General features: G+C 43.5%; 1 protein-coding gene across 1 annotated transcript; it reads right to left on the reverse strand.

Moving 5' to 3' along the window:
• Nucleotides 1-214: 214 nt before the first annotated feature.
• Nucleotides 215-27,782, reverse strand: CD74 (CD74 molecule). Its single transcript, XM_030212673.1, has 9 exons — nucleotides 27,550-27,782; nucleotides 23,007-23,185; nucleotides 20,534-20,634; nucleotides 17,247-17,309; nucleotides 15,490-15,585; nucleotides 11,368-11,461; nucleotides 5,357-5,554; nucleotides 2,341-2,409; nucleotides 215-465 (listed from the first exon to the last, which is right to left on the reverse strand). Exons 1-8 carry the CDS (start codon nucleotides 27,630-27,632, stop codon nucleotides 2,342-2,344), a joined length of 882 nt encoding a protein of 293 aa, XP_030068533.1. The 5' UTR covers nucleotides 27,633-27,782; the 3' UTR covers nucleotides 215-465; nucleotide 2,341.
• Between the last annotated feature and the right edge of the window lie 191 nt (nucleotides 27,783-27,973).

Genomic DNA, 27,973 nt, shown 5'->3' on the forward strand with positions numbered 1-27,973 from the left:
TAGGGTAGAGTTAGGATGGAGCAACTGAGCTTGTTAGCGGCACTTTCCAGTCCACTAATCTGCTAAGTAAGCACAGAAAGCTAGGACAGGAAAACAGTGAGACTTCGTTGTACAGACATTAACTCATGACCAATCCAGGGCTGGTGATGATTTGTGGCTATTTCTCTTGCAGAAGGTCACATGGCTTTAACTAGAACTTGGCCTTATTTTTCTCAAGGATCCTGTACAAAACAAAGAAAATCTCTTGGTGCCTCAACATGCTATGGCCCATTTTTGATAAAGAATATGTAGAGATTCTCCAGTCCACCCTATTGTAAAGATTATGTCAGCTATTCTGTAATCGCAGAAGCTTTATCAGATGCTCTGTTAAATCAAGAGGAAGAGTGAGGGGGCATAGGAGTACGGGCAGCAATCACATCCTCAACTTGGCTGCCTTCCGCAGAAGCATCGCTTACTCGATAGTCTCTAGAGAAAGAAAGAAAAAAAAAGAAATACATTAACACAAGCAAAACCTACAAAGTGTACTTCTGCAGGAATTCTGTGCCAAAAAAAAATCAAAATTCTGCAAGTTTATTTGGCAGGGTTTAACCAATATTACAGCCTCCTCTACCTATAGCATCCTTTTTTTTTTTTTTTACAGTTCCCCTCTCTCCCTGCACCCACATAGCATCCCCTTTATTTTTTTTATTGCAGCCCCCTCCTTCATAGCATCCTTTTTTCTTTTAGTTACCCACTGCACCCCTTTTTTTTATAGCCCCCCTTCCCCACATACCCCCTTTTTTGAAGCCCCCTCTCACCCACAGCATCCCCTCTATTTTTTTTTACAGCCCCTCCCTCCAGCCACCCCCGCACTTACCCGTGAGGTAGGAGGAGGAGGAGCTGCTGCAAGAGGAACCTCTTTCCTACCACACTGCCACTGTGCTTCTTCCAAATGGCCGCTGAGACTTCAAGCGGTAATCTCACAAGATTATTACTTGAAGTCTCAATGGCCCTTTTAAAAAAGCACGGCACCAGCAGGTTCTTTCCTGCCCCCGAAGATGACACTAGACCACCAGGGCGTGCTGTGCTCAGGTAGGCCAGGCGGCAGCTAGCGGGTGGGGGGAGAGTGCAGATTCTGTACAGAAATGTTGAATTCTGCATGACTGGGGAATTCTGTGCTCCACAGTCGTGCAGAATTCTGGCAGGAGTAAAAGTGGCTGTTAACTTGAGATGCCTACAAGCAGCAGTCACCTCAGAGTACAACAGCTGCTGAGTGACATCTAGAACCTGCTCCCCTTAGTATTAAGGCTCAGTCTGGAAAGAACATCACTCTTAAAGCCGTCATCTTCACTCGCGAGAACGTAGAAATTTATTTTAAGCTGAAGCAGCAAATATCCGGCCCTACTAAAAGCATATTTAAGACACAAGGCTTGTGCTCCCCCACTCCATTTGTCCTGACTCTTCCAATTCTCTCAGGGGTAGACTGTCACCAACCCTGCCTATAAGAGTCCACCGTTAGGGTCCAGTGTACTAAGCTTTTCTACGTCACCGAGGCGAAACGGACATACCCTCTCCTAAATTTGTTTCTTCTTCAAAACTGCTGCTCCTGCCTCTGGCTTCTCTGCGCATACAGGAGACAATTCTATAAGCTCATGCCTAGAGTTACACCCCACTTGCGTGTGCCAAGGCACCGTTAACTGCCAGCTTCACGTGTAATTGTGCTAGGTGCTATCCTATCAAATAGTACTTAAGTGCCATAGTGAGTAACTCCAAGGGGGTGGATACATGGGGGGGGGATATGGGCGAGGCACCAATTAACATGCGTAAGTAACAGAACACAGTTACATACAGCACTTGGTGCAATTTACACCAGAAATGTTTGCACCAGAAGCGACGTCAGACTCCGAACTGGATTCAGCCGCTCAACTCCAGCACGTCGGCCACGGCGGACGAAGAACTTGAAAGAAGTCACCTCGGGTTGGCTGGCGGGGGTTGGGGTCCCCCGCCAGCTGAAGAAATATTTTTAAAGGCCCAGGAGGAAGCGGACCTCGGCGCAAAAGTAAGAAACGCCAGCGGGGGAGGGGGGCCAGGGCAAAATCTGCGGGGGACATGCCCCTGTGGCCCCACGCAGATACACCCCTGGTTTGCACTTAAGATAAGGCAGAACAAAACTGACTTGCACTAAGCACGCCTATATGGCATTATGGAATTAGTGCTGAGCACGTGGCATTGAGACACCAAGTGACATAATCACCCCCTTAGGCTGCATCTCGGCATTAGAAAGTGTTGTAGCGCGAGTTATCGCTGCGTTTGCTTTAAGTAGGTGAGAGGAGGAGTGAATTAACGGGATGGAGATTTTACCTTAGTCCATATAATCAGATGCTCCTATCATCCCTGCTCCCAGGCTGGATCCCTCAGGATCCTGGATACCTATAAGAGAAAACCAAAGTAACTCTCCTGAGCAAAGGGCTTCCCCCCAGTATTTAGTTAGCATTGCAGAAGAGTCTAGAACAAAACCGTTTATATTTGTTTTCTATTCATGATTTATTACGATATCAACATTTTTAATCTTCAAAATGCATAAAATAAGAAAATGGTGATATGGGATAAACATAAAGGAATTCTGTCCAGAAGGAATGGATCCTCAGAAGCTTAGCGGAGATTGGGTGGCAGCACTGGTGGTGGGAGGCGGGACTAATGCTGGGCAGAGTTCTACAGTGTGTGCCCTGAAAATGGCAGATACAAATCAAGGTCAGGCATACATATTAAGTAGCACTAAATAAATAAATAATCAGGGAAACTCTATATATGGTGCTGAACATTAGGTGCTACTTCTGTGCCGAATTTTTAGCACAGAAAAGCAAGGCATCAAAATGGGACAGAAACGGCAGATCCGCGTGACAGCACACTAACACGCCCATTTATAGAATAGCTTCTGGGTGTTTCCGTGTGGATTTGCAGGGGGCGTGGCCATGGGAGGGGCATCGGCGGGTCGGGGGCGTTCCCTTAGAATGCGTGCAGTGTTTTAGAGTGGTGCAGATCAGTGCCCAGGTTGTGCGCAGGGATTTACACCTGGTTTCAGTTGCCGTAATTCCTCATGCCCAAAATTGAGCATGGATCCAAGCACTATGTGCTTCTGTAGACAGAGCACCAATCCTGGAACGCCTGTTCAAGAATACTGTTCAACATTGATTTTTGACAGTGATGAGTTTTGAGCACCATTTACTGAATCCAGCCTAATATGTGCATATCCGTGCACATACACAAGTAAATGCCTAAAAATCCATTTAGGTACTATTCTGTAAATATGCATATATCTTACATTGCATGTATTTGACAGGTGAGTGTATATATAGGCAGAGCATGGGCAGGACTCACACATAAGTAACATAAAATACTATCCAGCTTACTTTCGAAGGAGAAGGGCGCCCATCTTCCGACACAAATCGGGAGATGGGCGCCCTTCTCCTAAGGGCGGCCAAATCAGTATAATCGAAAGCTGATTTTGGCCAGCCTCAACTGCTTCCCGTCGCGTGGACGGCCAAAGTTCAAGGGGGCATGTCGGCAGTGTACCGAAGGCGGGACAGGGGCGTGGTTAAGAGATGGCTGTCCTCGTCCGATAATGGAAAAAAGAAAGACGGCCCTGACGAGCAATTGGCCAAGTTTACTTGGTCCCTTTTTGTTCACGACCAAGCCTTGAAAAGGTGCCCAAACTGACCAGATGACCACTGGAGGGAATCGGGGATCACCTCCCCTTACTCCCCCAGTGGTCACCAACCCCCTCCAACCCAAAAAAGAAATTAAAAACATTTTTTGCCATCCTCTATGCCAACCTCAAATGTCATACCCAGCTCCATGACAGCAGTATGCAGGTCCCTGGAGCAGTTTTAGTGGGTGCAGTGCACTTCAGGCAGGCGGACCCAGGCCCATCCCCCCCACCTGTTACACTTGTGGTGGTAAATGGGAGCCCTTCAAAACCCACCACAAACCCACTGTACCCACATTATCATAGTTTATAATATTCTTCTTACATGTCCTTTGTAATGTTTTTTTTTTACTATGTAAGCCGAATTGAACCTGCCGTGCGTGGGGAAGCGCGGGGTACAAATGTAATAAATAAATAAAAATATGAGTTTATCTTGTTGGGCAGACTGGATGGACCGTACAGGTCTTTCTCTGCCATCATCTACTATGTATTTACATGATCAATGACTGATGTCTATGAACTAAAAGCTTACATAACCACAGTTGGCTGAGGACTACCATATTTACCAGGAAAAGCTCAATCACCCAACTGGACAATGCACGCAACCAAGGCAAAGCACCAGAAAAGGTTAGAAACCAATTCCCTTAAACATTTTGCTTCAACTGATGACTTTCTGACATCCAGATTAAAAATAAATATATATTAACTTAGTCCTCAGCTATGATAATTAAGACGTTTTTCCAACAGGGCCTGTTGCTTTTCTTTTACGACAGATGGCTTCATGAGTCTGAGCCTCGGTCTTAATATTTCCCGATTTAATCACGATTTAGCATCTGATCTAATACTAGTATGGAACTTTTGTGTCCACTATGATCTCGCACACCAGTCATAGTTTATTCCTAATGCTTTTTTCCCCACCAAAATGTCTTATGTTTTGGCATTTTGTTCTTAGGTTTTGAATGTTTGGCACAGGGTGTAAGATCTCAGAAACACATCTATAAATTGGTTACATGCACAAATGCACTCTCCACTCGCTAGCGATAGTGTCAGATCAACTGATACTGGCTGCAGGGCCTGGACTGTACTAGTTGTGTGGCTAACATCTCAGCAAAGTTAGCAGGAACTGTTTGTTGATGGTGCTGCTTTCATTGATTAATACTAGCATATGCAGATGTGTAATTAATGAGCCCCTCTTCCCGCATCCCTCACATTCTATATAGGTTACGCAAGATTGGGCACGTATCTGGCCTAGTCACTATTCTATAACATCTGCACCCATACTTTTTTAGTGCACAACCCCAAAGGGGGCGTGGATGGGTCAGGGGCATTCCCAGAAATTAGGCACAATGTATACAGAATACTTAGATTTACATGCGCAACTGCTATCGGAAGCCACTGCCGCGCCAGCTGCCTCTTGTCCACAAAGAAGAGAGAAAAAAAGCTGGAGGGGAGAAAAAGAGAGAACACAGGCGTGGGAAGAAGCTGAAGGGAGAGACAGGCAAAGAAACTATAAAAATAAACTGGCAAAAAAAAAAAAATAAACAAAAACCGATAGGAATGGCACCACAAAGAAAAAAAAGCACCAGATAAAATGGTCGTATTAGCAACGTCTTTCATAGCCACCATCTTTCTCATGTTATTGTGTAAGACAAGTGAACAGGGAGCCCTTACTGCTGCAGTCCAGTTTAGCCCGGGTCCTGGTCTCAGGGATTTCTGTACCATTCTTGTAGACGCACCAACAGAAGCCAGTACTCCTCCAGCACTGCATCAAAAGGTAGTTGCCATTTTCATCACACTGCGGAATGAATGTTCCAGGACGCTTGTCATGCTGGCTTGCCTCCAACTGGCATCTGGACATAACTGGAGCTTCTTTAAAAGAACAAATACACCAAAATATGAAATTTCCCTAATCATCTTCCCCTCTTTATCAGATTTGCACGCATTGATTCTGATTGTACAGTAGGTCAATTCTATAACTGGAAGGGGGCTCCATTTAGATCCCAAAGCCATGTGGCAAGTTCTTATTCCGTAACAGACCCTAGGCACTTACATTCCATTACAGCAGTGCTTCTCAACCCAATTCTTGAGGCACAACTAGCCCCATCGGGTTTTTAGAATATCCACAATAAATATGCATGAGATAAATGTACACACCAAGGAGACAAAGCATGCAAATCTAACTGTTGAATATTCATTGTGGATAGGAAACCAACAAGGAGGAGGAAAAAAACTCACAAAACTGTGAGAAACAGAAACAAACCAGTGAGGTAGGTCCAAAGAGGAAACTTTATTGAAATTGAAAAATGACTCGACACGGCCGTGTTTCGGCCCAAAGGCCTGCCTCAGGGGTCTTGTAAAATCTCTGATATCGTGGAAGATGGTGGATGTCAAAATGAATTGTAGAAGTAATCTAGTAATGAGATCCTTCAGCAATCTTCCGTCCTGCAAAAGCGCTACAAGACAAGACAATGGCTGCGTGATCGGCCAACGTAAATATTACAACTATTGTCTTTTCTTGCAGCGCTTTTGCAAGACAGAAGATTGCTGAAGGATCTCATTACTAGATTACTTCTACAATTCATTTTGACATCCACCATCTTCCACGATATCAGAGATTTTACAAGACCCCTGAGGCAGGCCTTTGGGCCGAAACACGGCCGTGTCGGGTCATTTTTCAATTTCAATAAAGTTTCCTCTTTGGACCTACCTCACTGGTTTGTTTCTGTTTCTATTCATTGTGGATATCCTGAAAACCTGATGGGACAGGTATGCCTCAAAGAGTGGACCGAGATGCACTGCATTCCAGCTGGCACACTTAACATTTAGGTGTCCACAGTTACACTGGCTCTGTCTATGTCTTGCCCTTCCCAAGCTCCATCCTCTGTAGCTGCCCCTTGCAAAATATGCACTATGTGGGTATTTGCAGAATTAGTACTCAACTGCCCTTCTAGCACTTACATACCCACATATATGCAGGTAATCTAAATATTTACATGCATAAAGCACATGTAAAACACAGGCACCTGGGTTATAGAATTGTTCTTAGCATATGTTGACTTTTTGGAGTTCAAGCTTATCTATATAGACCAAGGATTCCCAAACGTGTCTGGAGGACTGTACAAGCCAGGCAGATTTTCAGGATATCCACACATAATAGAGTGACTCTATAAAGTCACCTAAATTTGGATGCTAAGCTAAATACTCACTTGTTTCACGTACACAGTTTAATCAAGTAAGGCTCGATGTTCTTATTTTGTTTTTCAAATTATTTGTTTTACAGTACTGTTACTCCTAGATGAGTTTATCTAGTCTCTTATTGTCGTAATCCGCCTAGAACGAACAAGGTAGCAGCAGAATATAAGACCCGGTGTTGAGCACAAATTCTATAGTTTATTTAAAATGTAATATATTGCCCTTCCTGGGATATTGTTATAGAACACCAGCAAAGTCTGCATTTACGTGTGTAACTTTACCGTGATCATTTACACTGCGCTAGCTCTGTGGCAGGCGTAATGCACGTAATAGCCAATTATTGCCTATTTCAGGGCTTCACTTAACTGGTAAAAGTCATGCACGAGGTGCATACATTAGAGCACGAGACTAAAGAATGAGGGGGAATACATCCAAGATCAATCTGCTAAATCTCCAATTTATGCAAATCTCTCTCGCATGCATATTCATTGTGGAGATCATGACTGGCTGTGGGATCACCAAGCAGGTTTGGGAAGCCCAGATCTAATGTGCTTAGTCACTGCAGGGTTCTGTCAGGTTCTGCACTGATGGTGCTATTGCGTGTGCTCTGTACTGTGCGGACTGCGTACATTGCAAAGATGCTCGGCACCAGCACCACAGCCAGGGGGCTAAAGGGGGCTCCTGGCAGCTGGAAGAAGTGAAGACAGATATCACGCAGGCAGATTCAAATGCAGCTATAGGAACACAAGAGCCCTGCGTAAGATGGAGGCGATAGGGTCAAGCAAGGGAGGGAGCAAAGAGCAAACACACATCATTTGGCAAACTTCAAGGGGCGTCAGCTTGCTTTGTGGCTATTATCCTAGAGCAGGGGTTCTCAAGCCAATCCTTCAGACACATGTAGCCAGTCAGGTTTTTAGGATACCCACAATGAATATGCATGAGATAGATCTGCATCAAATGGAGGAAGTGCATGCAAATTTATTTCATGCATATTCATTGTGGATATCCTGAAAGCCTGACTGAGTAGGTGTGTCCCAAGGACTGGATGAGAACCCCTGTCCTAGACATCTTTAACAAAGAAAATCATCAAACAATCTGTAACAATTGTTTTATGTATATGTTTTTACCAATTGTTTGTAAAGTATGTTTATGACGAGTTGTATATCAATTTTTCAAAAGTCATCCAAGTTTTCAAATTTATCTATAATTACAATTTATCTGCCCTTCTTCTGTTCTGCATAGAGCCTTTGTAGTCACTTCCAGTCCTTGAGGGCCACAAACTATCCCGAATGTTCATAACCAAAAATGAAAAAAAAGAAACTAGGGGTTCAAAACCTAACTACACCAGATCGTCTTAAGAATATCAAAAAAGGAAAAAAAAGTGATCTGGGTGTTAAATAAACAAAAACTAATCTAACTGATTCATAATATAAATATGTGATGTGTGCTCAGGACCCAGTACTACTGGACCAGGGTAACGCTCACCAATCCCATCATGGTGACGAAGTTCTAAAACAATGTTTGGTGAAAAAATAATCCACAAAGTTCCCAGAATAAAGGTTTCCCAAAAATATATCAACCTGAAGGAATCCACAATGTTGCATCAAAAATCAGCAAATACTGTCTATATCTTCCAAAGAAACCTATTTAATTTTGAGAGCCACTTATCTGAGAAATGAAAATATCCATCAGCCACGAAAGCAAATCTTCTTCAAGAAATGAACTCCTCAACCGTTGATGGAAAGTCTGCGATGGGTGGATGGGTGTTCCACTGTCCAGCCAGGTATCAATGGTGCTTATAGTGTCAACGAAATGATCCCCAACACAAGCTGTGTTTCACAATGATGCTTCCTCAGGGGGAACTAGAACCAATCATTCTCTGAAAGGCATACTCCCTAGTGGAGTTCTCTCCAGGCCTGACCAGTGTATTTGTATTTGATGATTTTTTATGCAACATTGAGGATTCTTTCAGTTTAATATATTTTTTTTTCGGAACCTTTAAACTATATTCTGGGAATTTTGTGGATCATTTTTTCACTAAACATTATCTTAGAACTTCATCACCATGATGGGACGTTACCCTGGTCGGGTAGAATTCTGAGTTCTAAGCACACATTACAAATTTATATTACGTCAGTTTGATTTGTTTTTGATTATTTAACACCCAGTTCACTTTTTTCTTCTTTTTTAATGAATATGCAGGAGAGACATTTGCATACAATGGAGGTAATGGAAATGGGACTTGATATACCGCCTTTCTGAGGTTTTTGCAACTACATTCAAAGCGGTTTACATATATTCAGGTACTTATTTTGTACCTGGAGCAATGGAGGGTTAAGTGACTTCTTGCCCAGAGTCACAAGGAGCTGCAGTGGAAATCGAACTCAGTTCCCCAGGATCAAAGTCCACTGCACTAACCACTAGGCTACTCCTCCACATAAGCATGCAAATCTCTCACACACATATATCTGTTAGGGATATCCTGGAAACCTGGCCTTATGATAATCCTCTAGCACTCAGAGAGGCATATTTTCAAAGCACTTAGCCTCCCAAAGTTCCATAGAAACCTATGGAACTTAGCCTCCCAAAGTGCTTTGAAAATAAGCCTGAGAGTAAACAGCACTGGCACAGAGTGGTAATGTGCCCTGCCTATTCCTCACCCTCTGCTAGGGTTTGTGTTTCCTGTAGGTGGTAAAACAGAAGCAAAAATAAAACAAGAGACTCAAACCTACACATCAGCCTTTCAGAATGTAAAGTCTCTGAAGCTGCATAATGCACTGGCAAAGCTGAAATTAGGTCAGTGATACTTAGAGGGAAGAAGCAACACCACACAGCAACTTTGTTCCAAAGGCTCGAAAATGTTCAAAACTAGCAATCCCACGCCTTCTGTCTCGCTGCACCCTACGCCTGGAATAAACTTCCTGAGCCCCTACGTCTTGCCCCATCCTTGGCCACCTTTAAATCTAGACTGAAAGCCCACCTCTTTAACATTGCTTTTGACTCGTAACCACTCGCCTCCACCTACCCTCCTCTCTTCCTTCCCGTTCACATTAATTGATTTGATTTGCTTACTTTATTTATTTTTTGTCTATTAGATTGTAAGCTCTTTGAGCAGGGACTGTCTTTCTTCTATGTTTGTGCAGCGCTGCGTACGCCTTGTAGCGCTATAGAAATGCTAAATAGTAGTAGTAGTAGCTTGCAAACAAATTCCAAATCAAATCTGTGTTAGTTTGATTATTAGGGATCCATTTCTCAGCCATGATGCATAGTTTTTTTTAACACAACTTTCGTTATTTGTAACTGAAGGGGGGGATATTTACAAGTAACCCCATGGTGCAGGTTAATAGACCCCCAAGTTAGCAATATTGTACTTGGTGAAGGCATCACAGAAATTCAGCTCCTTTCTTAAACCATATTATTACTCATTTTACAAGATGGCTGCCTTTCGTACTTTAATTTTTGTAGAGATGTACAGGCAGTAAAGGTTTCTTTCGGTTTTGTTTCATCTCATGTCATAACATTTTAATGCATGCAACTTCAGACATAAGATGCAAAAAAAAAAAACAAATAGACAAAACAGCGAAGATTACTAACAAAAATAAAAATAAAAAAATAAAATTGAAGACGACACTGATGATAAAAACTTTAAAATAATGTAGAATTAGGGAGAAAAAGACTCAACACAGCTGTGTTTCGGCAGGTCAGGCCTGCGTCAGGAGTCTTCTCACCATATAGAACGGGTTTCTCTTTTTCTACATCAGAAGTTTTTTATTGACATGTTGAACAACCTGTGAATGAATTGTATTTAATACGGCTGTATAGACAACTTTCCGGGTGTCTCTTCAGGGAACTTGCAATGCTAAAGTTTGCTCGAAACAAAATAGACTAGAGCTGCTCAAGTAAGCGTCTCGCATCTATGATGGATGTCCACTTTTCAACTATGCGACTTAAATTTACGCACACCATGTTACAGAATACGCTTAGCAAGCAGTGCATGTAAGTTCTAATTAATGCCAATTAGTGCCAGTTAGTTAACATCCAATTATCAGCGCTGATTAGCTTAACTAAGTTATGCGCATTATGATACGCTTCGATTTCCACGCAGAAATCTCAGCATAATATATAGAATCCCAGGACACGTGCTTCCACGTTAACCAGGAGCAGGTACCGAGCATTACTGTCAATGCTAACACACAACCTGCAGTAGAAAAGAGACGCCAGTTAACTTTGCAAACCAGGCAAAATTAGGGCGTGGGAATTGGCTCTAAGCGATATTCTATAAAGGGCACATACCCTTTGGAGAATCGTGCTTGGTGCCATCTTTTCCAACACCCAGTTTTGGAGCAAAATTTATAGAATTGAGCCCTATATGCCCAGACATAAAGGAGCAGATGCTTGATCTTAACCCCTATTTGCTGACAATGGATCTACAAGGAAGAAATGTATTGCTACCCCTCTTTTCCCTGGGAAGTTAAGTTTCAATCTAGTACCTGTGACAGTTTGGCTCAAGCCCAGGTCAGTCTCAGTTTTGTTCTTTTGGACCAAATGAAACAGCAGCCATTTGTGTGACCAGGATTCAAATTCCTGCAAAACAAAAACCAAACAAAAAAAGCCCAACATGGTCAGGCAGGATCTTCTAATCAAGATTTATGAACACATTAAACTGCAAAATACAAACTAAGTCCTAAAACAGCACTATACACTCCCCAAAGAATCTGCAATTGGGGCAGTGTGGTGGCTGCACTGCCACACAGAGGACCTGGGTTTGAACCCCCCCCCCCCTTTCTTTCTATAGGTTGCTTCAGATTGGGAATGCTGCAAAGAGGATGGGAGGAGCCCCAGTAATCGCACAAAAGTGACACCTAGTGACTGAAATTAGGGCCCATAATTGCAGGATCCCAGGAGTCCTAGTACATGGCCCTCTGCTGTGGACTGCCACTGCAATTATGGAGCTCAATGAGCTGAGAAAGGATATTTTAAAAATGGGACTAAAAACCCCTGGTAGCTATGAATGAAGAATCATGGTGCCACTGACCCACTGAAGACCTACCTGAGTTATATGTTCTCTTAGGCTTCTGTGACTGGTGTCATGATTGTTGCTGTTGTCCGGTCTTGCTGCGTCTAAGTGGAAGCAACATTTTAGCCATCATGCTGTGGCTTTCTTCAGCGTATGCTGTGAGGTCTGCAGTTTGTCTTTTATATATAGTGGGTTCTCAAACCCGATTGCAGTGGCGTTCCTAGGGGCGCTGACACCCGGGGCGGATCCCCTATGTGCCCCGCACCCCCGGGTGCAGCGCCCCCCCATGCAGTGCGACCCCCCCACCCCAGCAAAAGAACCCCTCCCCCCCCGGGTGCATGCCGCTGGGGGGAGGGGTGTCGCGTGCCGGTCAGCGTCATTCATTTCCATGCTCCCTTTCCCCCCCCTTGGTACGCCACTACTCGATTGGCTGGCGTTTGAGGTGGGTGGTTGCCTCGGGAAGGAAGGAGATTCAGCAGGAAAGTTTGTTGGTCACAAATTTGAGTATTGGCCGCCAAAATTCAAATTTTACCAACTGACCATCCTGCCAAAATTCAAATTTTGTGAACGGACTTTCCAGCCTCAATTTCCTGCTGAAATTTCCCGCCTTCCTAAAGAAACCACCCACCTCAAGCCCCAGCCAATCAGGTTTGAGAAGCCACTATATATAAAAAGTCAAACTGACAAGGGTGGAGCAAAAAGGGATGGGACCTTTTCCGCTGCGAGCTATCCCCTGGTTGTCGCGGGAAGATTTAGGAGAAATAATCAAAGGAAGCCCGCCTATGATGCGCTGGCCTCTATTGACATGGAGTAAGATAAGGGGACACTTTTTCCCGGGGCGAATATATTATAGGCATATGTTCCTTTGCTTTGCTCCCCAGTTCAGGCCAGGCAAGCAAGATATAGCTTTCCAGCGATGGGAGGAGATGGGGCTCTATGAATTAGGCCAAATGTGGGAAACGGATAAGACGGTGCCATTCCAGGAATTGTGCCAGGAGCACGGCCTCTCTCCCCTGCAAGCTTTTCAGTACTATCAAGTGAAGGACTTTATAGCTCGTAGAGCACAGGACGAGTTAAAGCTACCAGAAACTAAATTGGAGGAGGGGCTGATGAAGGGAGGAGGAAGGGGTAGCATCTCAAGAATATATAGGGCACTACTTCTACATGCTAACCCAGTGGAGCGATACCTATTGAGATGGGAGAAGGCCATGGGGGAAACCTACACAAAGCCTCAGTGGAAAGTGGCACTTAGATCTCTGCTAGCAGAATCGGTGTCTAGTGCCTTAATTGAAAACGGTCATAAAATATTATATAGCTGGTACTATACTCCCCATCGCTTGGTTAAAATGTTTAAAACAAGGTCAGCTCTGTGTTGGAGGCAATGTGGAGTAGTGGGGGATATGACTCATGTGTGGTGGGCATGCAAGCATGCGCAGGAGTACTGGGGGGAGATATTGAAGTTTCTGGGTGAAGTTACAGGAGCGAACTATCAGATGAGAATGGACTACTGCTTACTCCATTTTAGACCTACAGGAATTCCTAATGCCATACACCGCTTTGCCGTACAACTATTCATGGCCGCCAAATTGGTGCTGGCTGCGGCATGGAAGCAACCTACACTTCCGGAACTGCGGTCAGTGTTGCGGAAACTGGACTATATTCATCTGATGTCGAAGTTGACAGCTTTACGCACTGGCCATATTCCGCAGTACCATAAAACGTGGAATCCCTATGAACAATGGTTATCCTCTCGGACACTCCAGATCAATGTGTCACATGGACAAGTCTAAAGAGAATTGGTCACAAAACTTCCTAAGAGGAGGGAATGCAATAGGGGAGGGAGGGTATTAGTTGGAAACATGTTAGTTGAAAGAGAAATTCTAATCTCTGTACAAGGATAAATTGTGGATATTGTTATGTTTCTAATGGAAAATAATAAAACAAATTTGAAAAAAAAAAAAAAAAAAAGTCAAACTGCAGACTTCACAGCATACCCTGAAGAAAGCCACGGCACGGTGGCTGAAACGTCAGTTCCCCTTATTCAGACAAAGCAAGACCCGAACAACCACAACAATCACGACCTAGCCGAGTGTTCAAAGGAGCAAAAGGATACTACCAAAGGGAGTAAAATCAATCTGCTGTTGTGCATGAAGAGATCAGCCTGTATCAATCTCACCAACTACAATAAGTTAGAACATCAATTATTTCAGTAATAAGCACATGTGCAGGGAGGCAAGCATGGAAAAAATTAAAGGAGGTGAGCCAGTACTTTGATATCCTTTCCTTCTGGTACTCCCATTTCTCCATCCTCAGGAAGGCACACGTCCATCACATAATAAACAATGAGGGGCATTTTCGATATGACATCTAAGTCCGGCTTTGGATGTTTTGCACAAATGTCCAAACTCCGAAAAGGAAACAAGGCAATTTTTGAAAAAAAGAAGGATGTCTTTTTTTTTTTTTTTTCCAAAAATACTGTTTCAAACGAGGTTTTGTGCTCTGGACATTTTGTTTTTTTGGTTCACTTTCAAAAAAAGAAAACAAAACTCGAATAAGCGCATAACGTACAGATTCATGTCACTGGGATGTAGGAGGAGCCACCATTTTTAGTCGACCAATCCCCCAGGAGAGCAATGGGCAACCCTAGAGGGCACTTCTGTGCACGTCATAAAAATGTTCCCAGGTGCCCATCTCACCTTGCCTCCCTTATCTTGTCCCCCCCCCCCCAGTCCTCCAAAACCTACCCAAAAAACACTGTCCCACAGTACAATAGCCCTTATGGGTGAAGGGGGCACAGTTTCCACCACAAGTGTGACAGGCTGATTGAGACAGAGATCTGAGTTCCCCACTCCATAGTGCACTGCACCAACCACTACATTACTCCAGGGATCTGTATGCTGCTCTAATAGACCTGACTTTAACATCTGAGGCTGTCATAGGGGCTGGTCATTTTTATTCACATTTTTGGGGCATGGGAGGGAATCAGTGACCACTGGGAGGTTATTGGGGGGGGGTCACCCCTGATTCCTTCCAATGGTCATCTGGTCATTTAGGGCACCTTTTTGTGCCTTACTCATTATAAAAACAGGTCTAGTTCAAAACATCTTAGCTTTAGTCCTGGACAATTTTGTTTTGTTCCATTATGACTGAAAAATGTCCAAGTCTTAGGAACACCCAAATCCCACCCTTACCACTCCCCCTTGAGATATGGATGCATTGCAGAAGAACAGCATAGAAAAACGTCTGAAAATAGGTTTTGAAAATACTGATTTGGGCGTTTTTGTGAGAAAAATGTCTAAATGCTGCTTTATGCCACTTTTTAGACGTTTTCTCTTTCAAAAATGAGCTCCAATGTTTAGGAGACAATCTCAGAGCTGTGACATCCAAAGGTCAATGGCTGAAGCAAACCACAGTGAATCACCATATGACCCAGAGCCAAAATCACTTAGCCACAGTGAACAGACATGAGTTCCTCCTCCCACCCACCATCACCCTTCCCCGACTTAACCTTGGGCTGCTATCTTCATGTCTACTGAAGAGGGAAAGAAACAGGAAGGAAAGTAGGTGCATGGGTTTCAGTGGTGAATGAACAAACCTTCCAGTCCCGGGCAGTCATCCCTTTCTTCAGATCCTCCAGGTTCTCCAGCAGGTCTTTGTGAAAATCAGGGAATGTCTTCTGAGGATTCTCCTTCTGCAGAAAGCCACAGCAAATAGGTGAGAGGGTATGACAGACGATTGACAAGGACTGCAGATAGAATAACTATCCGCGGGTAGAAAACAGGACCTGCAACAAGGCAGGTATCAGTACACAGACGTAACACCCAGACAGCTTCTGACTCCAGCCTGCACTTGGGGGTTGATGCAGAAAGCCACATGGTACAGCCACGTGCTGACGGCAAGATTAGTGAGAAAATATTCCAAGGTGATGCAGTAAGCTAATGAGATGCAAACTCACAGCATGCAAAACTGAACAAGGGACAATCTGCCCTGGATACACAGCGGTTCTGTGTCGAGAGTGGTTTCACTGTGCACATATTCGAAGAAAGCAAAAGTGCCAGAACACATCTGCGTGCGACCCAGAATGTTGTTCTGTGCATAACACTGACCTCACAAAAAGTTCTTGCAAATAAAATTTTTGCAAGGCTAATATTTATATATAGGAAAACATGCACAGATGTGCGCTGGTACTTTTGTTTCTTTGGACACACACACAGTAAAGCCACAGTTACCTCTGTGCACAGCTGCTACTTCTGTTCTATCTTTTAAAGTTGCAAGTATATATGATTGCAGTAAATTCCAAAAACTGGCAATAAATCCTCTTGACATATCCTTCTATGCTGCCACGGACCTGGTGGTGAATTTCTCACAATGTATGCACATTAAAGCCCTGTTTACTTCTGTGCATTGTGAAGCAATACTAAACGGTCTCATTACCATTCATTTTAATATACAGCGTGCCTATGTGTACTGCACAATTTAACAGCCACGCAGCCAGTAACGTATATGTACTCCTCATGGTAACTGCGTGCTTCTGGACATGGCAGCTTTCTCCATCAGCCCCTCACTGTCAGTATGAAGGAAGAGAACACCAACAAGACGTTTATCAGTATTTGTGGAATTACGTCAATCGACCATTTGGGCCGTTAACATGAGACATGTTATGCTATGCTCACATTAGCCCTCTCCTTAAGTCACTTCACTGGCTCCCTATCTGTTTCCGCATTCAATTCAAACTTCTCTTATTGACCTATAAGTGCATTCACTCTGCCGCTCCCCAGTACCTTTCCACTCTTGTCTCTCCCTACGCCCCCCCTCGGGTACTCCATTCTGTTGACAAATCTCTCTTATCCGTCCCCTTCTCCTCTACTGCTAATTCCAGACTCCATTCCTTTTATCTTGCTGCACCTCACGCCTGGAATAGGCTACCCAAGCCTCTACGTCTAGCCCCATCTTTGGCCGTTTTCAAGTCCAAACTTAAAGCCCACCTCTTTACCACTGCTTTTGACTCCTAACCACTACTCACTTGCCCTGTCCTTTTATCCTCACCTCTTTATTCCCTTACCCTTATTGTTGTCTGTTTACCTGTCTTATCTAGATTGTAAGCTCTTTCAGCAGGGACTGTCTTTTTTGTGTATGGTGTACAGCACTGCGTATGCCTTGTAGCGTTATAGAAATGATAAGTAGTAGTAGACAAGTGCAGTACTTAGCCTCACCACTATGCAAATATGAATCTAGCCCCCAAGTGTAGATGGGCAGAATGAGAGGAGATATAAAGATCACAGACAAATATCTAACCACATAGGTGAGACAACTCGAGACTTCCCATGTGAGGGAATTATGTGACAGACTTACTGCAATCATGTACTTGATGTGGTCTTCCATTTTGGTACTTTGCTTTGCAGTATTTTCTAGAGCCTGGACAGTGTGAAGAAAGAAGCATTGAAAAGTTAAAATTCTTTGTTTCACTAAAGGCAAACTGTGAAGAACCCTCTTAAAAACCAAAATGCAACCTGATGCTTCCCCCGCCCCCCCAGCACACACACAGGGCACTGCCGATGACCAAACCTGGGGCAGGCTCCGAGCAGCCAGTCTCCTTAATTCCAGATTCAGATCAGGAAGGGTACACAATGAGGCATATTTTCAAAGCACTTTGGGAGGCTAAGTTCCATAGGTTTCTATGGAACTTTGGGAGGCTAAGTGCTTTGAAAATATGCCTCTATGTACTCCATATCCGGCTGTATCTGCCCTCTGCTTTCTACCTTACAAACAGCTTCCTCAGATTCACCAGCAGGAAACACTCTCAGACAAGATTCTCAGTGTGAAAAATGTAATAGTAATGAGGCATGATGATCAAAACTAATGGAAATGTAATTTAGCTAGTGAATGATAAACCTGACATGAGTTTACAATGAACTAAATGAATAGAATGATTGTGTCTGTCCAGTGATAAATCACTGACTGCTGACTGGGAAATGACGGGGATCACTAAGAATCCCGATGCACAGCTGCTGAGTCTTTCCATTTCATGCTATAAAGGTACATTAATCACATGCTATTTTCTCACCTGTACTCCTGTGCAGGTGTAATGTGATGCAAGTTCAGTTTTGGGAGCCATGCTATTCTACTGGTAACCCAGAATTCACTGTTACAATGCATGAGACCACCACACAAAACAAAATAATACATAAAACAATTAACCAATACAGACTGAAAAAACAAACAAACAAACAAACAAACCCAGGACCAATGAAGCTGGAATAACTCAGACCATGGGCCCCCACAGATTTAATCCTGGCCCCTTCAACTTTCGACCCTCCCCTGCCACTATCGACCCCTTCCCCCCCCCCCCCCCCCCCCCCCCCGCTGCTGGTGCTGCTAGGTACCTTTGCTGGCGGGGGTTCCTAACCCCCTCCAGCCGAAGTCCTCTTCAACACCAGTCTCCGGCACGTTCGCTGAACTCACAGAAACAGATCAGCGAACGTGCTGAAGAGGACTTCGGCTGGTGGGGGTTGGGGACCCGCCAGCAAAGGTACCTGGCAGCGGGTCGGCGGCAGCGGTCAAAAGTTGCAGGGGAGCTAAAAGGTGCCCCTTCACCTCGGGCTCTGGACCCCCTCCCAACGAGGTCTGGCTATGCCCCTACTATGCAGTGGGAGTCTTAACATTTCCCCTGGGAAGTTATCTGTTCCCTACTTAACACTCTCCACGTAAAGCAAAAAAAAAAAAGAAGGGTGAAGGACTCTCTTATTCATAGGCCGATGCTCAAAACCTAACACCAAAGCTAGAGGCAATTAGCGCTGGATTAGAAGCTGACATTAATGTGCGCAGAACGCTCAGAAGGCTCTAGGGCAGGAAATAACGTGCATGCCGAAGATTAGCATAAATTGCAAACAAATGTAAATGAGATCATTAGTTATTCCCTCCCAACGCTCAGAGAAACAGCGGACAAAATAAAAAAACCTGCCCTAACTCTGGAAACCTACTGCCAGCTCCGAGGTCGCATTGAGGAGTTAGAAGAGAGAATTTATCATGATTTTTCTTTTAAAATATGCCAGTTTTGATTTTATTTGAAAGAGGAAGGAAACGTGCAGTAGAACAAATGTGTGCAAGTCCATGCAAAACTGAAAGTGGAAGCACACATGGGTGCCTGTTTTCTGTGCTTAAATATAAGATTTAAGTGGAAAACAATTTTTTTTAAGCTTGTATAAAGAGCAGCAGACGGGCATTGACGTCTGCCTGCACTTCCGGATTTGAACGGGTATGTGCACAAGAGCTTTGCTTACTGCAAAACTCTTGTGCACTTGCACCAGATATGCTCCTCCCCTTGCAGAGCGAGCATATATTTATATACTGTTAACATTGAGCATTAGGAAGTTATTTTTGTGCGCTGGTTCTGCGGTATTTTCTGGTGCTGTTCTCTATAGTGCCAGAGTTCTGAGCATAGGCACATCAGGCAAAGCTGGCCCTACTATTGAGTGGCTGTGATTTTTTTTTTTCACATATAGCCCTGCCTTTCAACCACTATTGGTTTATGCAAGTAAGGCTCCACAATGAGTCTCTATACTTGGAACCATCTCCTTCCACATCCTCCACAAGCCACCCCTGCATTCATAAGTACATAAGTAATGCCACAACGGGAAAAGACCAAGGGTCCATCGAGCCCAGCATCCTGTCCCCGACAGCGGCCAATCCAGGCCAAGGGCACCTGGCAAGATTCCCAAACGTACAAACATTCTATACATGTTATTCCTGGAATTGTGGATTTTTCCCAAGTCCATTTAGTAGTGGTTTATGGACTTGTCCTTTAGGAAACCATCTAACCCCTTTTTAAACTCTGCCAAGCTAACCACCTTCATCACATTCTCCGGCAATGAATTCCAGAGTTTAACTATGCGTTGGGTGAAGAAACGTTTTCTCCAATTTGTTTTAAATTTGCTACACTGTAGTTTCATCGCACGCCCCCTAGTCCTAGTATTTTTGGAAAGCGTTAACAGACGCTTCACATCCACCTGTTTCACTCCACTCATTATTTTATATACCTCTATCATGTCTCCCCTTAGGTCTCTTTTCCAAGCGAAAAGCCCTAGCCTCCTTAGTCTTTCTTCATAGGGAAGTCGTCCCATCCCCGCTATCATTTTAGTCGCCCTTCGCTGCACCTTTTCCAATTCTACTTTATCTTTCTTGAGATGCGGCGACCAGAATTGAACACAATACTCAAGGTGCGGTCGCACCATGGAGTGATACAACAGCATTATAACATCCTCACACCTGTTTTCCATACCTTTCCTAATAATACCCAACATTCTATTCCTAGCCGCAGCAGCACACTAAGCAGAAGGTTTCAGTGTACTATCAACGACTACACTCAGATCCCTTTCTACCTATAGCATTACCCCACCCCCCACCCCCACCCAAAACCCTTCTCTCTCCAGTCAGTGCAGTTCTTGAATCCCCCTGGTGTAATGACATCTAGACAGGACATTACAAGGAGCTTAGCAAAGCCCAACACTGCATCCCAAGAGCCGTGGCAAAGAACGGAGAAGACTGCAGCAGAACAGAATAGCCCATAAAAAAATTGGAGCGGGAGAGAGAAAAGAAGAAGTTTGCCAAGATTACAAATAATGTACGCCATCAAGCCTTACAGTCAAGTTTATCCGCTTGGGCTTGTTTGGCGAGTCTACGTCCACCCTGGCTAGCAGAGGCATGCTCATTGCCATCCTCATCGGTTTGACTTGGCTGGAGGCTGAAAGACAGAAGCATGTGATAAATCTTTAACATAAAAAGAAATCAAGAATATAAGAACAGTAGGTCACTCAAAATTTGGCGTGCAAATTTAGGCATGGATCACACATCTGCACACAAACTAATTAATGAGCTATTATAAGTAATTGGTGTTGGTATGCATCTGGGTTTACGCACAGATCTACCCTGCACCCAGTTCTATGAAATAGGCACCTAACTTTTATAGGTGCAACCAGAGGCATAGCTAGGTGGGGGCATGGGTCCCCACAGATTTAGCCCTGGCCCCCTCTACTTTCGACCCCCCCCCCCCCCCCCCCCCCACTGCTTTCAACCCCCACCGCCAGGTACCTTTGCTGGTGGGAATCCCCAACCCCCGCCAGCCTTAGTCTTCTTCAGTGCCGGTCTCTAGCGCATTCGCTGATCTGTGCTGTGAGTCCTGACTGACGTCCTGCACAGCACAGATCAGCGAATGCGCTAGAGACCGGCGCTGAAGAAAACTAAGGCTGGTGGGGGTTGGGGACCCCCCCAGCAAAGGTACCTGGCGGGGGTCGAAAGTGTCGGGAGAGGGGCGGGTGCAGCAGATGGGGGAGGCGTGCTAAAATGTGACCCCCCCACACCGAGGTCTGGCTACGCCCCTGGGTGCAACTCAAAAAGGAGGCATGCCGGGGGTCAGGGTTGTTCCCAGAAATTAGGCGTGATGTTATAGAATAGGGTCATTCGTGTGCCCAACTGCCATTATTTGCACACCAGCATTTACACCAGATTTTGGCAGGCATAAGTGCTGCACCCAAAAAGTTAGGCACAAGATATACGCTAAGCTAGTATTCTGTAAACTTAGGAGCAATATCAGGAAATTCTTTTTCACAGGGAGGTCTGGTTGATGTCTGTGCAATGCCCTCCCATGGGAGGTGGTGGAGAGAAAAACATCTTTAAAAAACAGTGGTAGAATTCAAAAGGTTGTTGGGATGAACACAGAGGATCTCTAATTAGAAAATGAATGGTATAATAAACAAAAGTTAAAGGGTTGCAGATGTGTTTGCATGTCAAGTGGTGCTTAGATGGCGACTCTGGCTGTAAAAACTAACCGGTGCTGGGCTGGCTTGTACGGCCTTGAGTCCCACATATAGTGATCCGGTTGGGTTTTCAGGATTTCCTCAATGAATATGCACGAGATCTATTTCCACGCATTGCCTCCGTTGTATGAAAATAGATTTCATGCATATTCACTGTGGAGATCCGGAAATCCTGACTGGGCAAGGGCCGCAGTTGAACACCCCTGCTGTAGACTAAATACATCAGTAGCTTATTTACTGTGTCCCCTCAGTATATTAACCACCACCGGGATATAAATGGTTTAGATAACCCTGGGTGCACCTGCAGCCTGCTCTCACTGTTTATGACATAGAGCTTCATGTAGAGAAGTCAGCAGAGCGTCCCCCCAAAGTGAAACCAAGAACCTTACATTAACAGTCACTATGCAAATCAAAATGCAGCTCCCCTAGGAAGTCCACTGTATAGCTGGAAAGCACTGATGCAGACAGCAGCAGCTACAGAGTCTCAGTTTGAGGGTCCCTTCCACAGATGTTTCCCTTACAAGTAGATAACTTAACCAGTCACGAGACAGAAAAAAAAGTCTTAGGTTTTGCTTTCTTAGGAGGTCCTGAAAGCTGTTATCTGCCCCTACCAATCCCTCCCCATTCCAGGCATCTGGGCATAAACTACTGACTACTCCTGTAATTCCACAATTCATCTTTTCCCTTCTTTAATAGAGGCTGAACGGTGAAACCGGGACCTACTTTACAAGACATTCTCTCTCATCATTCTGCATCTACTGGATGTGTGAACACGCACAGCCACAGAATTTTCTCCTTCCATACTATTAATCGATAGGCACAGAGTGCTTGAGTCATAAGACTTATCACTCCAGACAGCATCTGCATGATCTATCCGTCCCCATAATGAGCCAGGATGAGAGACCCTCAAATTTGAATATCCTTAAGGGTAGCTTCCCTCTGCTAGCCCATTATCACTCCTGGGGGAATTGTACACACATTTTTGTTTTTTAATTCTGTGCAAAGTATTTCAGAATTCTGCTGCCTTCAAGTAATAATTAATTGAAGATGCAATACAGATGCAGAATTTTATGAAATATTTGTGCTCCCTCAGTGAGAGCCTCAATCACCCAAAGCAACGTTTATCAATGTTGTAGTTATGATGGAAGAATGACTTCAGTACATGCTGTCTTTTAATGAGAACCCCTAGCATCCTTCACTATTCCGGCTCCCGCAGACGTGTTTTAAGAACGCAATGACATTTAAAGAGAAGACAGTAAGAGTAGAGGATGGATAAGAGAAACACAGACAAGACACTAACGTCCATTAGGCAGCTTTCTTTGCAATGACTCAAGTTGCAGCTTTTGCGACACCAGCTTTAGTTTGTTGATCTGGTCCTGCTGCTGTGTCACAAAGTAGACCGTGACCGCCTGTCCAGCTATCAGCAGAGCCATGAAGATAGAAATGCCAGAGTACAGCGCTCCCCGTTTCCACGAACCCCTGTGGAAGGCACAAGGAACAAAAAAACAGAGAGGAAGAGAGAGATCAATGTTAAGCTGAAGAAATACATTCCCAGTCTAACCCTTAAGCATGCCACCAGGATGTTCCCTAGCAAACAGCTCAGAATATTTGTAACTCATGCAAACTTTCGAAGCGGTGAATATTCAGGTACTATGGTTATGTGTGTCCGTCCCCCCCCCCCCCCCCCGGAGAAAAGTTTGCACCTGAGGCAATGCAGAGTTAAGTGATTTTTCGAAGATGACAAGGAAAAGCAGTGGGATTTGAACTAGGCTCCCTTTGGTTCTCAGGCCACTGCTTCACTCCACTCCTCTATTCAGAATACTACTCTGCTTTCAAATTCAATCTTGTATTATGCATGTGCAGTTATATCATGTCATTTTCTTGATGGGACCTTTAATGTGTATTTTCCAACAGCACATAAACTGCCAGCCCCATAAGGCGCATTCAACTTTACATATATTTTTAAAAATGGGCTTGCCCTCTATCACCCCATCCCCTGTAGGTTTTGTCTCTGTCCCTGTCCTGTCCCCACGAGCCCTGTCTCCATCCAGTCCCTGCGGGTCCTGTCCTCATCTACAGAAGCCTCAAACACTTATGATTTTATATTTAAATCTTTTTATTACAGTATAAAAAGGAATATGCTGTACGACTGTTGTTTATAAATCACAAATAGAAAACAATAATAAAAACGAGCAACTTATCTTCTTACAAGATGTGCTGATAGCTGGAATGTATAGGATCCCCCATGCAAATTTTGCTAGTTATGGCCAGCATGGTTGCTTGTTTTTCCCAAAAAATCAAAATATCGTCGTCTGCATCACTCAAGCATAAATAACAGTCCAGTTCATTAACAGGCTTCAAAGCAGAAAATGACATGGGGATGAAGTTTGTCCCCATTCCAGGGGCTCTGTTCCCATCCCCGCCCTATCCCCATGGGATCCCTCTCCATCCCCACCCCGTCTCTGTTCCCGCTCCACCCCCGCAGTTACCGTGGGTCCCCCATGTCATTCTCTAACCTTTATCTTATCTCAGCTCAGTGCTAAGTGATTCCCAACTGACCACAGCTAAAACATGGACATGTTTGCTTTATTAGGTTGATTAAATTGATGTTAATTTTAGAATTTATTTGTACCAATATATTACTTAAATATTTTATGTATTATTCAAAGGGAAGGGGAAGTTCATGGACAGACAAGAGTATATGGGGATTGCTTAGGGGCAGGGAAGGTAGGGAGAAAGAGCAAGGGAGTGAGTGAGAAGGAGTGTAATTATGACCAGTGCTGAAATATGTGCAATACCTATAGCACAGAATTGTGAACTTTAAGTAAAGAAAAACGCTTCTGAAGTCACTGTAACACCACAGAGCCAGCAAGTTATTCAGAGGACAGATGGGTTACTGGATACTCTGTAATATGTTCCTAACCAGCAACCAATGATGTCATCGATCAATAGTTCTATTAGAACTAAATGCTGGGCTGCACATATTTTTTTGCCAATGGTAAACAGAACAGGGAGTTTCCAGGCCAAGAGCAGGGGTCAAGGGACTTTACCACTGCTTTAATTGTGAATCAAAACGATGCCTGTTGCTTTCTCCAGCATCATCCAGTAATTTTAGTCTGTATACTCTCTGTCCTGTCCTAGTCGTCTGTACTGAGATTACTAAATAGGTCAGGGTCTGATACCAATATGTCTGGACTTCAACACCCCACAAGAAAATACCTGTGCTAAGTAACTCCTGTTCCCATAAATGACGCAGCGTGTAATACACATTTACAATGAACCAATACAATATCTGTAAATAGAAATAAAACCTAACAAAAAAGTAAGCTATACTTTTTTCTTGGACCAGCTTGATACTTTTTTTTTTTACTAGATTTTGCAGGCCAAAACCTGCTTCCTTAGGTCAAATGAACAGATGACAATACTGTATATAGATGACATAATTTTTTTCAAAAAGGCAGTAAATAAATCCAAATAAATAAAATAAATATACATATTCTTGGATCACCATTGGCCTGAGGAAGGAGGTTTTTGGGCTCCAAGATTTGGTCCTGGGGAACTGAGGAACTGAGTTTGATTCCCACTTCAGGCACAGGCAGCTCCTTGTGACTCTGGGCAAGTCACTTAACCCTCCATTGCCCTATGTAAGCCGCATTGAGCCTGCCATGAGTGGGAAAGCGCGGGGTACAAATGTAACAAAAAAAAAAAAAAAAAAAAGATGATGCATACTGGCCAAAAGTTTCAAACTTGTCTAATTCATGACTTTGTTCTAAAGCAGCAGTTCTCAATCCAGTACGGTTTACAAAATATCTACAATGCATATGCATGAGATAAATATTTACGCACTGCCTCCATTGTATGCAACTCTATCTCAAACATATTCACTGTGGATATCTTGAAAACTTGACTGGCTGGGTATGTGCTGAAGACTGGGTTCAGAACCTCTGGTCTAAAGACAAACAATAACCTAGCTTATGCAGTAATCTTGCCTTTGCTTTATAAAATTAATATTCAGGACTGTATAATCCATTGTGTAAAAATTTCTGGCACCTGCTTGGGAGAAAAGCTGTGCACTGGCTTGGATGGAAGAGGAAATGCCCCTACTGTGGGAGGAGAATTAGCAGGAGACTGAGGGAAAGCAGGAAGTGGGTAGAAGACTGAAGGGGGAAAAAAACGCAGGGGAGAACAGCACTGCGCCACTGCCTAAGTACAGCAGCACTACAGAGACATTTGGCTGGATGAAGGGAAAAGCTTGTGGGGAGACTGCAGCTTGGAGGGAACAATAATGATGGTGATCCAAGGGAAGGATAAGTATGTGGAGGAAGGGAAGATAAGGATGATGGAAGACAAAGTGCACAGTCTAAAGCAGGAAAATGAGATTGGTTGTTTTTAAATAAAACACACATGCTACCTTCTCTTCTAAATAAGTCAAAAGTAAAATGTGCATTTTAATTTTAATGCAAGTTATCAATTTAGCATGTATTTAATTGCAACTATTAACATGAAATAGCACACATTAACATGACATATGTTCTATTTCAGCACCAGCTAAAATGAAAATAAAAACCCAGAGGAAGCAAAATAGATTTTTTTTACCCTGAACACCCCTAGAAAAGAAATGCCAAAAACAAGTAACTGAAAAAATGAGGAGGTGGACGAACAAATTAAGGCTACAAAGGAACAAAGAAGAAAAATTTTCCCAGCCCCTAGAAGTTCTTGGATGACTGACAGGTTTTATTTTTCCACTTTTATTCATTATGAATAAAACAGATCAGTTAAAAAGTTCACTAAAGAATCTCAATTGTGCTGTTACATGCAAATAAGTTATATAAATAAAAGAGCCTACAGACAGTTCAAAACTATGACAATATAAATACTGAAGAAAAAAAACGTTAAGTAAAATTATAACTGTGTAGAAAGACAATTCCCGATTTAACATTTTTTAAAGAATGTTCTCTGTTTTATTAGTTTTGCTATAACAAAAAATAAATCAAAGTTGAGACAAATATTACCGATCTGATGCTTCTTAAACGAGTTTTACCTAGCAACATATGATGTCATACATACATTATTTTCTGATTGGCGTTTGGTTGTCTGTGCTTGGTTTTTGCTATTTCCATACAGTCCTTCAGATTATATCGCTTATTTTAAGCCAATGTTTATGACCAAACACATTACTTTGTATCAATTTGCATTAAAAACTGGAACATACTTAGAAAAGGTAAAACGCATTTTACATAAAAACATATGCTTTGTAAATGGAATACGCAATGTACAAACTACAACTGAGGGATTTTCTTTGCAGGTTGCAAAGAAAATCCCTCAGTAACTTTTTCGTGTATCACCGATATAACATCAAATATTTTCAGAGAACCTCCGATTCGGCTCTCTCAGTTGGGAAATCTGACCTTCCAGTCCCCAGAAACATATACATTAAAAAGCGAGAGAGATAGAAACACGCCCATACTTTTACCTTCTGATATTCCCCATTTGACCCCCCCCCCCCCCCCATCCTCTTCCTTCCCATAGTAGGGGGAATTTCCCCCTCCTCCCAGCTCTATTAAAATCACCTCCTTATAGTAATTTAAACAACTATTAAATACTGGACGAAATAATGATGAACAAAAGGTGGAAAGCAAAAGTATCTCAGATAAGAGGAACATTAAAATAGGATTTGCAAACAGTGAAAACTGAATCTGATCAGTGCTAGTTCTGGCTGTACTGTCTCTATTCAATGCAATCTCTCTATTAAGAATGCTTTTATATTAAGGATACGTGGGTCGGTCAGCGGTCTCCAGTCACTTTTCATTGTCATTAAAAATACAAAATCTCAATCATATTACCGCTCTTGTCCTGCACCCACGCCAAGGACAGTCTCGGAGGGGATGCCACGGTCAGGCAGTAAGTCTTGCCTTTCCTCTGCCATTGTGCTACTATAGTCAAGATGCTGCTTCCACCGATCTGCCCGCTCTCCAGGAGATGATATTAAAGAAGAATCTTGACAAAAATTCACCCTAAATGAATAACCCCACTGGGAACTGAAAGCAAACTAGCCGCAGAAGTTGGAAATACCCCACAGACAATAGACGCGCCCCTCTCTCCTCAGTAGCCAGTGGATTTGAGGTAAGGCTGTAGGTGAATGAGTAAATGAAAATTCCTATTGGCCAGTCAGACTGCGTCACTTGTTTCCAGGCAGAACTTAATAGAGATGGTCCGCTAGCATTAGGTGTTACAAAAAGTGCTGAAAGAGAATAATGTTTTGTTTAG

The sequence above is a fragment of the Microcaecilia unicolor genome, chromosome 8, assembly GCF_901765095.1.
Source record: "Microcaecilia unicolor chromosome 8, aMicUni1.1, whole genome shotgun sequence".
NCBI lineage: Eukaryota > Metazoa > Chordata > Amphibia > Gymnophiona > Siphonopidae > Microcaecilia > Microcaecilia unicolor.

Coding starts and splice junctions, on each gene's coding strand:
- CD74 (XM_030212673.1), bottom strand. CDS start 27,632: ATGGCAGAGGAAAGGCAAGACTTACTGCCTGACCGTGGCATCCCCTCC. Junction 20,635..23,006: donor AAGAAAGCTGCCTAATGGAC/GTTAGTGTCTTG, acceptor TCTGTCTTTCAG/CCTCCAGCCAAGTCAAACCG. Junction 17,310..20,533: donor CCAAGCGGATAAACTTGACT/GTAAGGCTTGAT, acceptor CACACTGTCCAG/GCTCTAGAAAATACTGCAAA.